Genomic DNA, 11606 nt, shown 5'->3' on the forward strand with positions numbered 1-11606 from the left:
GAGCTTGGCAGTGCTGTTATTGATGACAACAATTCTCGCCAAAATGGCAAAGCGACTAAAAGGTGTTGAAGAAGGACATCACTTGCCCTGACCTTCACAAAGAAAGTGATAATTGTTTGTGTGCGTGTGTGAACATGTGTTTTGGCATGTAGAAGGCGTGACTTTTCGGCTGTCTTTTTAAATCTTCTCAGAATTCATAATCGTTCATTAAAATGCAGGGTTATGACAGGACTGTGGGAGAGGCGAATAAAATTTGTCCTTGGGAATGAAGTTGGCCCAATAAGATTGATTATATTGTGACCTGCTTATTTCAGCCAGATGTCCCACTCACAACATTACCTAATAATAAACATCAACTTAATATAGATGTTAACACAACTCAACAAATAACCATGTGATATTTAGTGATGCTTATCTAATCAAAATAATGAAATACATTTGTGTGTTTGTGTGTGATCATCTATCGCCAGAGTTTGAGTGTTTTCCACAAGAGGACGACAGAGGGCGAACAAATAATTACAACAAAAGATGAAGCGGTAGAATAGGAACAATATGACCGCCAGAGGGCATCCGAAATCACAGGAAATGAATGAATGAAAGCCTTGAAAGGGTGAAAAACTGCTACTAGATATCTCAGTTGTCCCTTACAATTGGGTTGTTTCTTTTTGTTTATTTGACGTTTTTAATCTTCAACAGCATCAATACTAACAGAAGGTCCCAATAAAAAACAGCAAAAAATTGTTAATAAGCAGAATAAATCGAATAAAATATATTTTAATGTTGTACAAAAAGTATTGCCACAGTATGAATACACAAGCAAATTCCAGCCAATAATGTTTTAAATTTAAAAGAAGTAAATGCATATTAAGGTAGAACACAGTAACACTCAACATATGTATTCATATATTATGTGTGAAACAAGCCTTTCCACAGTATTCAAATAAATGTATACATTTTTCCAAAAGCTAATAACGTAATTTTAAAATAACATTAAAACATAACAACATAATTACATTATTCATTTATTTCACATTTTAATAACTGAATAATCCTCAACACAACATTTATAATGAATACATTTTCTATTACAGTCTACAGTAGTGGGCCAAAAGTCAAGTTGTACATTTGTTAGACTACAAAATGGACAAAACATTGAACTCGTGATGTATTTATTGGACAAAATAATTTGACAAGAATGAAAATTACTGCATATCATGAAATATCAGAGGAAATCAAGCAAACATTGAGCAGCCTACGGTTTATCAGTTATTAATATGTTGGTGGTCGTCTTGTTTTTGAACACAGCAGTCATTCCAATACCAACACATGTTTAATAGCCTATTATACTCGAATAAACAGCAAAGACGTCAATTTTCCAAAATTCGACATCGCTACTTTATCTTCTCTTTGAACTCGAATTCCCACAATCCTTGGCTGCCACATGCGCGCGCTGTCAGCAAACCGGACCAAGCGTCACATTCCAGCATTCTCCCTCCCTGCGCATGAGTGTGTGTGGATGTGTGTATTAGGCTAATCCCTGTTCCCTCCAGTACACCTCTCTGTCCCCGGGAACCTCTCATGACAGGGCGGATCTGAGCCCGGCGGACACCCGCAGCCCGATCGCGGATCTCGGGTGAGTATTCGCGGGATTGCGGGTGTTTCTGAGGTCGGTTTTGGGTGTTTACAGGCGTAACCAGCACTGGTGAGACGCGCTGCGGGTATGCCCTGTAGTGACGCGCGCGACCGGATGGAGGGACTGTGATACATTGTAACACTCGCGCTCGTTATGCGGAAACTTTGTATTTCATCGAGCCTTTGATGTTCAGCGGCGGTGCTTTGATCACACACACACAGATGCGCGTGATTAAACCTGTTGACAGTCTCTTGTGCTGCTGCTGCTGCTGATGTGTGCGCGCGCGCACTGTTAGCTTATTGTCCCTAATAGCTGCTGTTTGCACTTTTTAAAGCGACGAGAGAGATCGATTGAGCACGCGAAAACATCTGTTCGTGTATAAACATCTGCATGTCACGAGAGCTCGTGCATTGACAGAGCGGGTTCTGGACAGTGCTGCTATTGGTCTCCCGAGGTTGCATCAGATGTGTTAAGGGCACCGGACACGGGCAGGGCCGAGCACTCTCCTGGATCCAGTGAAGCAGCTGCCACCATCATCATCATCGTCATCATCATCAGCTGGTTGGATGATAAGCATGTCTGAATGTGATCAGTCACAGTCTGCAGATCAGCTGTCTGATGAGTGATCAGATCACGAATGCTGGCGTATTCAGGTTTGCAGTAGGGCGCAGGCTTTCAGTGGTATTCTAGAGCAAGAACACGTGATTTATCTCAAAATCAACATTTACAGGAATGTTGGCGCATGGGTTGCCTGTGATTTATGTCATGGGAATCAACCCTAGATCAGGCTCGAGCACAAGTGCCGGGCCTTATGTAGCGCAGTATGTCCGTACATACATTAGCCGTGAAACAACGCTCAACGCACAGGCCTTGATTTATGACAACTCAATCCGTGGATCAATCTATGATTCTGGAGTCGTAAACACGGCTCATATAAAGTATATAGGAAGCTATAACTGGAATTAAGCTAGGCTATAAAATACTGTGATTTCCATCAAATCTGTTGTGGAATGCGTTTGGGTCGAGGGAAAGAGAAACATGTCTTCACAGGTTTTCATCCTTCAGTGACACTAAACACAAATCACTACAGAAGCGCTGGGATTAAACATGAGAATGTGCTTGAACAATATCTTTGGCTAATCTGTGAACCAACAGTGGGAATCAATGAGTGTTAGACTGAAGAGACTGAAAGGTCACATTCTGATCTGTGTGTGATCTCTCTCTAAGAAACAGATTCCACTCAGTTGTTTAGATTCAAGTCTTACTGCTGTTCTTTTTACATCCGATCTGATAAGAGCAGAGCAGATCAGATCAGATGGAATGAAATGGAAAGGTCTGATAGACTCACATGAGAGTATTGTGTAATAAGACTGGAATGGTAAATAGTGTTATCATCACCGCATTTCTTTCCAACTGAAATAAAGTTTCAGCAACATCTCATTCATCCTGTGTATGACACTTGAGTCTTTCACAAGAAGTTTTGTTTTTTAATAGAACAATGCTGATAGGGCTGTTTGGGTCCCGCTCATCATTGTTTTCCCAATCCCTGCTGTCCTAATCATGCACTGAGATTCTGATTGGTTCGGCCTGTGTAAAGTGGAATGTGGGTGCACTTCCTGTTTCATCGGCCAATCAGAGCAGCTGCAGACGCTCATTACGTTTGTTGTGATTCAGTTTTCACTGTCATGATTCAGTTTGTGTGAGTGCTAGCGGTGTGGTGTGACCTCTGTGACCTTCATATGAGAAGAAACGATTTGCATCAAATTGTTGGATGTAAATGTAATGTGTTTGCATTATCAATTGAAGTTGATTTTGTTTTGTTTTAGTGTAGGCTAAACTTTTCTGACCAAATGACCCTGAATATAAAATTGCTAGATTAGACATTTACATTTTAAATCGTACATAATAAGACATTAATTAATTATATTGACGTTTTTAACAAGAAAAATGTAAAGTCAGTTGTTAACTTGTTAGCCATTTAAAAGGTACTATGAGATGTGTTTCATAATATAAATATCTTTGTGTGTGTTTAAAAAAACATGACGGAGGACGGATTATCAAAAATGTTTTTTTGAGAATCCCCCGATTAGGAACATGTACAGATGCGTTTACAACCAAGTTTGTGTTGACTTACTGTCTTTGTTGAAATAACTCTTTTAAAGAGTTAAAAATCTTTTATTTTGTCTTGTTATACTGTATTGTTCTCTACAAAGTCATTGTTCTGTTAACAATTCCAGTGTTAGCTCTGATGTTTGGAGGCTAGTTGAGTGAGTTATGTAAGTTGAAGTGTAGTTTGGTTTGGCAGCCTGTTTGTACTCCGGTGGTTGTTTGTGTCGTGTTGTGAGAGAGTTTGCTTCTGATGACACAAGCTGTTTTTGTGTTGTGTTGTGGTGTTGTTCATGTTGTTGTGTGTCCAAAAACATGCAGTAAAATGTTTTTGCAACACACATCAGAAAACAATAGATCTTTTGTTTCTGTTGTTCTGAAGTTTCATCATCTCCATCACTAAAGCCTTTCTGACAGCGCCCCCTTTGTGCTGGGGGTTTTCTGAACATCAACCTAGAAGTCATCTCATTGATTGACAGGTCACGACTGAACAATGTGTTTGTTTTACACAACAGCGTATGGAACAGTGAATCTGGAGAGTGACAGAATTGATTGGAATCTGTTTTATGATGACACACACACACACACTCACTTTCCTGATGTCAGCATTACATTGGTGCTGATGTGACTGAAGGGTCGTCCTGACAACCAGCTGACATCATCAGAGTTGTCAATCACACCGTCAGCCTTTGTGATATCAGGTGTTGGACACACTCACTTTTCTCCTAATGTGTGTAAAACCGAGAAAAGCTCAACACAGTAATCTGGTTAAAAATTAAATGGTTTATTTTAGTAGCTACTAGAATTTGTTATTCTGTTTAAAAAAGCATTGCATGAAAATGTTTTGATGAAGCATCATATAGATCTACAATACTATATATAATATATGATGATACTCAGCAGATAAGACATACACAATTTTGCTCAAATTAATACACAATTATTGAAACAATTACATTATTTGACTTTTAATATGTTAGTTATCAGGTTTGGAAAGCTGAGTGCTGTATCATGTTTGTGTTAATGTATCATAGCTGATGTGTGTGTGTGTGTTTGTGTACCAGATAAACAGCTGTACACACATGTGTTGACCCGTCATCAACTGCTGTAGTTTCTCTGATTGAAAAAGAATGTGCTAATATTTGACAAACAATAACATTTGAGGCTCAGAATGATTCTGTGGTAGAAATTATGTGAAGTCAGTGAGATGCCTCCTCTCCACACGCAGCATTTACTTCACTGGAAACCGAGAAGAATACTCCACTCTTTCATAACAAACTCTACACATTCACTATTGTTTGTGTTTGTGATTTAAACATTTCTGTAACATTCACAATAAGGAGCTATTTGTTAACAATTTGTTAATGCATTAGCTAACACAAACTTACAATGAACAATACGTATACAGCATTTAATAATATAAATTCATGTTAATTTGAGCATTTACTAATACATTATTAAAATCAAACTGTTAACATTAGTTAATCAAGTTTAATGTTCAAGTTTTACCATCATTAAATCCACATATCAGAATTGTCTGCGAAATTGCTGGTGGGCTGTGGACGTCCTGTCAGATGTCGTCTTGTGTTCGGTCCACTTATGCATGTGTGCTGGTGTTGGAACAGAACGGATCTTTCTCTGATACCCTGGACAAAGTATAGATGTTGTCATCACGACTGGATTCTCCTTGTAACCTTCACACTGCAGTTATCTCTCACTTGCAAAGAAAAAGAGAGAAGGAGACCTTGTCCCGGAAAAGGTCTTGTGATCTCATACTGTGTGTTTGGGTCGTCCATGTGAAACAGGCCTAGATAAACACACTGTTAGTTCATCCAAAAATACAAATTCTGTCATCCGAATTCACCCTCAGACTCTTTTTTTTGTGTGACACAAGACATCTGTTTAATGTGATGCTGTGTGAAGCTCTGAGAGTGATTTGCATGTCTGTCTGTCTATCAGACAGTTTCATTGGTTACAATCTGATAGTAAGAGTTTATGTGTCTTTATCTCACAGCGGGGCAAAGTTTTCATGTGATTTCAATTGTAAGTTCTTCCTTTTTGTGTGTGTGTTTGATTTCATGTAGATCTATCATGTGCTCTGGGACGTCTGAGCACTGATGATGTCATCGCTTGAGTGGGTGTGTCCATGAGCTCTTTGTTCAAACAGCCGTTGAGACAGAGAGAGAGAGAGAGAGAGACAGAGAGAGAGAGAGAGAGAGAGAGAGAGAGAGAGAGAGAGTGTGTATGTAACACATGTGGCCGATTTTTACACACACTACTGCTCCCAGACAACAAAGAGCAAACACACAGCCACCTCTCTCTCTCTCTCTCTCTCTCTCTCTCTCTCTCTCTCTCTCTCTGTCTCTCTGTCTCTCTCTCTGTCTCTCTGTCTCTCTGTCTCTCTGTCTCTCTGTCTCTCTGTCTCTCTCTCTCTCTCTCTCTCTCTCTCTCTCTCTCTCTCTCTCTCTCTCTCTCTCTCTGTCTCTCTGTCTCTCTGTCTCTCTCTCTCTCTGTCTCTCTGTCTCTCTGTCTCTCTCTCTCTATCTCTCTGTCTCTCTGTCTCTCTCTCTCTTCTCTGACTGTTTCTCTATATCATTGACATGTTCTCCTCCTGTCTGTGTGTCGGTGTTCAGACTCTGGTTTGTCTTCAGCTTCTTTCAGACATCATCAGTCAAACAGCAGATTTTACTGCAGTGTTAGACATACACAGAGCAGCTGAACACATACACACTGTTGTGTTCTTTTTCCTCAGGACCAATAGCTCAGTTAATGTGTGTTTCTTCATTTGTGTGAGTCTATTTATTGTTGTTGTCTTCTGTCCATTATCAGAGATATCTCTCGCTGCCTTCGACTTCATTTTGTTCAGTTATATTAATATCACTGTGTGATATTCTGCATGATGAGAAATATTCAATCTCACCTACAGCGTTCTGAAGTCAGGCTAATGTCAACTCTTGGATTTCTGCCTCAACCGATTTTTCCCTGTTCTACATTTACAGTATATAGATCCGGTTTGCTCACTTGATTTTGAAAACCTCACTAAATGCCTATAAATAAAAAAAAATGTAACCAACTTAATGGAAAAATCAATTTCAGTACTAATATCAGAATGTGGTAGAATAGAATAAAATAGGGTTGTAAAGATAAGCTCAGCTCACGTATCAATACGATACATGATACTGGGTTTACGGTTACGAATGTGTCCCGATATTCCTAAAAAAAAGAAATATAAAATTGACACACAAATGACAATTTTTTTTACATTTGTTACTTTGTTAACTAATTGACAGCATTCAAGGTTTAGTTCAACCATCTTCATGTAAACTAAATATATTGGGACACATTTCTTAATGTTTTTGTATTGCGATATATTTAGATATTTGTTGTGATTTAAAGTACTTGAAGACCAGAGGCAGTAATTTCACTTTCTCTTTAAGTGGTAAATAAACAGAAAATAATATTGATAATAAAGCACCTTTATATAATCAAATAAGGGTTTTTAATTTGTATTCCTATTTGGATAAGTCTAAATTGATTTTATCTTTGTGATACAGGCTTGTTCATTTTCTCCTCCTGGGTGAGGAGGTTAAATAGATTGTTTGATGACTGTGGAGGAGTCCGGAGAGGTCAAGAGTCTCTTCTCTACATACAGAATGAATCTCTCACGCTGTGAGATGTGGACCTCCGGGTGGTCTCGCCGGTGTTTGTCTTCTTCAGCTGTTATCATGAGCTCAAGCTTGTTTGTGTGTTTGAGAAACATAAAGTTGTCACTAAACCGCTGATGTGACAGTTACTCTCTTAGGACACCATCGCACATTTCAGTTAGACCACATGAATAATGTGATAGATTTTTAATGCACTGTGATATAAAGCAGCTTCTGTTAAGCTGAATTTGAGTGCTAGTGAACAGAATGATCACGCTTATCACTACTATCACGGTTTTATTAACATGTGCTGGAAATGTCCAAAAGTTTTATATTGATCTGACTTCTAAAAAGTACTTTTTTTGTCTTAAACATAAAATAAGCAACATTAATATTAATCCTGGGGCCATCAGGAAAAAGTGTATTGGTCTCTGCATGTGTCGTGAGTAATCGGGTGTACATTAGGACTCAGGAGACACCTGCAGTCATAGCTCCCAAATAGACGGAGTTGAACTCATCATTCAAATGAATAATGTAAAACTACATAATGTACTCTTATTTACTGACGAAAGTATTACAAATGTGAGAAAATAAAGTAATGCATGCATTTTAAAGTTAGACGTTGAATCTTAACGTTAATTCCACTATTGTATTGCTGCGCGATAATGACGAAATCATAATTGCGATTATTTTGACCAATATCGAGATCACGATTATTTAAAACGATACCTCTTTAACCTGTAAAACAACTTAGAAAATAAAATATACTTGTCTTTAAACTCTGAATTTAGCTAAAAAATAAATGTAAAGAAATAGCACTGCTGAACCGCTAGGAAAGTTGTGGATTTATACTACAAGGATTCTTGCTAAATAGAATGCAGCACGATAATCGTTTACCTCGATTATGTTGTTTTTGTATTTGATGACTAAAATTGGCGATTACGATTAATTTTGATGAACTGCACAACCCTACACTATTGTATACATTAGACGGTATTTAGTTCATTACATCCGAAGAAACTCTACTCTTGTTTTTTCTGTAATTTAATTAGTCTCTTACTTGACTTTTTTTAAGAGAAATAATATGACATGATTTCACCAACCGTTGGATGTTTCTATCGTGGGTTATCTTAAATGAACTGGTAATCGTCACATCCTTAATCAAGTTTGATAGTTTTTTCTGTATTTTGCTTTGATTGGCAGATGGTTATTCCTGGTTATAATGTGCCGTCATGCATTCCTGTCAAACGGTAGGCTCTGAGACTAGCATACACCAGACAGACACCATGTGTGAGATGTTGACTGAACACATGTAGATGTACTTGCAGCACTTTTGTTGTCTCCCAGCAATTACGTCCTGCCATATGTTTAGACTTCCTGAGTCTGTTTTTACAGCTCTGGCTTTGTCCACATCTTTCTGTAAGCTGTGTGTTTGTTTCTCCGTGTGTCAGATCAGATCTTGATCTTATTTGGGTTCACTGCACAGCTGATGACAAGGTAATAAATGATGTGTTTTGGTCTCTGTTGGTCTGGTGATATTCTGCATTTAGAGATGCTCCATTATGACACAATTTATCATCACAATTATTTTGGCATCATGATTAATTAACATGATTACTTATTACCTAAATTTAAATAATAAATCAACTGGATTCAACTGAATAAGGAAAATTTGATTTTTAAAAAGTAGATCAAATAAAATATGAAAGCATAAATAAAGTATCAATGACATGTAGATGTGATTCTTATACGAAGAATGATCAAATTTGCCGTGCACTGCAACAGCAAACCTAAACACATTTACGTAAACCACATTACATATCTGACTAACATGCCACAGCCTTGAACCATTGTAAAGAGGTTTGCTGTGTATTTAAAAGGAAAAACTGAGAATTCTTGCGTAACTGAATGTGCCACAATAATCGTTTTACTCCATTGTTTTGTTTTCATAATTTTTGGAAGACACAAGGATTAGGATGAATTGCACGTCCCTATTCTCCATGTGTGTTAAGATGCTGGTGTAATTGTAAATCCTCTTTGCTCTGCATGAACACAGGCAGTGACCTTCAGTTACATCAGATTATAGTCTTGCTTTCTCTCTTTCGACCACGTCTTGATTCAGAGCAGCCGTCAAGAAATACAAAGCTAAGTGTGTGAAGTGCTTGTTAAGTATTTGGACCTCAGTTTATCTACTAAAATGATTGCACAAGTCTGCATGTAACATGTAATCAGGTCAGATAAAGCATATTCGGCGTGCCGTCTGAAGGGAGGGCTCAGAGCTTGGAATTTTGGCCCAAACTCAGAGTCTTCCCCCTTTAATTGGGATCGATTCTAGGAGAGGGTGAGGTGATGCTCAGGACGGTTATGAAATTTCCGAATCCAATGTTCGCTTTACTTCCTGTCTCCTGAAGTACCTTCATCTGATTGATTTTGAAGGCGGCATAGATGTACGTACCCTTCGCTGCCTTCAATGTCCCACAGTGCAATGCGTGTGCGCGTGTGAGGAAGGTGATTGGTCGAACAGGATCGAGCTTGGAAAAAGGAAATGGCCAAGACTGTTCTGGGTGTGGTGTTTGATGTTGAAGAAGTTGTCATGTGCTAGAAGTCTCACTTTTAAATGACAAATCAAAAACATGTCGACATGAAACTGACAAAGGTGCGATTCCATACGTGACGTTTATCTGAGTAAGCGGCTTCTGGAATGAATGAGGGACTTGATTTCTTTCGATTGGAAGCCAGTAGATATTGAAAATAAATACTGTCATTTATGACATGTCAGTGATAACTACTAATGTGTTAAAGCGCAAGCTCACCAAAACTGTTCAGCCTTTTGGCAATTTTTGGTACACAGAATTGTTTTGTATTTGAAACACACTGTTGTGAAGTATCGCACAACTTTAAATTGTATCAGAATTATCTGTATATATTACCTGGATTTCCATATACTCTTTGCTCCGCCCACAGCTCCCCTCCCTCCCCCTTCTGTGGGCCGGTTGCCATGGAGAGCTCATCGGTGGCATCGGCGTCGTCTGAGGCGGGAAGCACACGCTCGCAGGAGATCGAGGAGCTGGAACGCTTCATCGACAGCTACGTGCTGGAGTACCAGGTGCAGGGACTTCTGAACGACAAAACTGACACGGACCAGGACGTGGACAAGACCCCGTCTCATGCCTCACAGGTGACATCAGCATTACGACATCGGCACCGGCGTGGGAGGAGCTTTCAAATGTTTCATTTAAACCTTAAAAAATTACAGTTTTGCATATTTTATTCCATAGAAATGCACATGTAAGCATTTTTTTGACTTAAGTTTGATATTATTTGAATATTTTATCCTGACAGTAATCCTGCTTTGGTGTGAACAGATCTAAAATGATTAGTTGACGACCATCTGTTAAAGGGATAGTTCACCCAAAAATGAAAATTCTGTTAACAGTCCAAACCTGTTAAATTGGAGGATATTTTGAAGAATTTAGGAAAACAAACAGTTCTGGTCACCTGAAGTCACATTGCCCGCTAATATTGGGTGCGAATGCTCGTCACAGATAATGTTCAAGAACAAAAACAATAGATTCTTATGAAGCCTTTCATATAGACCGCGAATATCTGTGCGGTGAAAAAGCCTAGTGCGACTAATCTTTCTCTTTCTCCTATCGCAAAGCGAAGAAACGGACCGTCCAATGTGAATCGAGCATTTTACGTCACGTGTCTATAGCCCTTGTCGTGAGAGAATGGATGTCGAGTTGTTGTTGGTGTCAGAACAGAAAAAAGTCACAGCGACTAAAAACACCAGGACAAAAAAGAAGTTCTGTGGCATAGTTTGAGGTGGCATTCAAATATAATGAGTTACTAATATATATAATCTTTCATATATATACAATATTACAAATATATTGACGGTACCAGTAAAAGCCATCAAATACAATCCGTTTTTATTTGTATTTATATACAATAACTAAGCAATTTTGCTAGGTAGACAGTCTTCCTGAAGTAACAATGAAAAAAGGCTGAATTGCGGCTGAGCGCCACCTAATGTTTAGGCATGAATTGTATTCTCCATCATCTTCCGTGCGTGCGTCACGTAGAAGAAAGCGAACATTCGTTTCTTCGTTGATATGAAAACGTGGTTCGTCGGGTATTCGTTTCGCTTTTCCGGATCCCCTTAATCTGAATGCAGCTTTAGACTGCCATTTTAAGTTCTTTTCTACTACTGTAGTCAGTGG

At 38.7% G+C, this 11606-nt stretch overlaps 1 protein-coding gene across 1 annotated transcript in view; it reads left to right on the plus strand.

Moving 5' to 3' along the window:
• The first annotated feature begins 761 nt into the window (after positions 1–761).
• Positions 762–11606, plus strand: part of ctif (CBP80/20-dependent translation initiation factor) — a 32627-nt gene continuing 21782 nt past the window's right edge. Inside the window, exons 1-2 of the mRNA XM_079487012.1 lie at positions 762–2286; positions 10348–10561. Coding sequence (XP_079343138.1) covers positions 2252–2286; positions 10348–10561 — 249 coding nt within the window. The 5' untranslated portion in view covers positions 762–2251. The remainder of the gene's footprint in view (positions 2287–10347; positions 10562–11606) is intronic.

Source organism: Barbatula barbatula, assembly GCF_947034865.1.
Source record: "Barbatula barbatula genome assembly, chromosome: 22".
NCBI classification, from domain to species: Eukaryota; Metazoa; Chordata; class Actinopteri; order Cypriniformes; family Nemacheilidae; genus Barbatula; species Barbatula barbatula.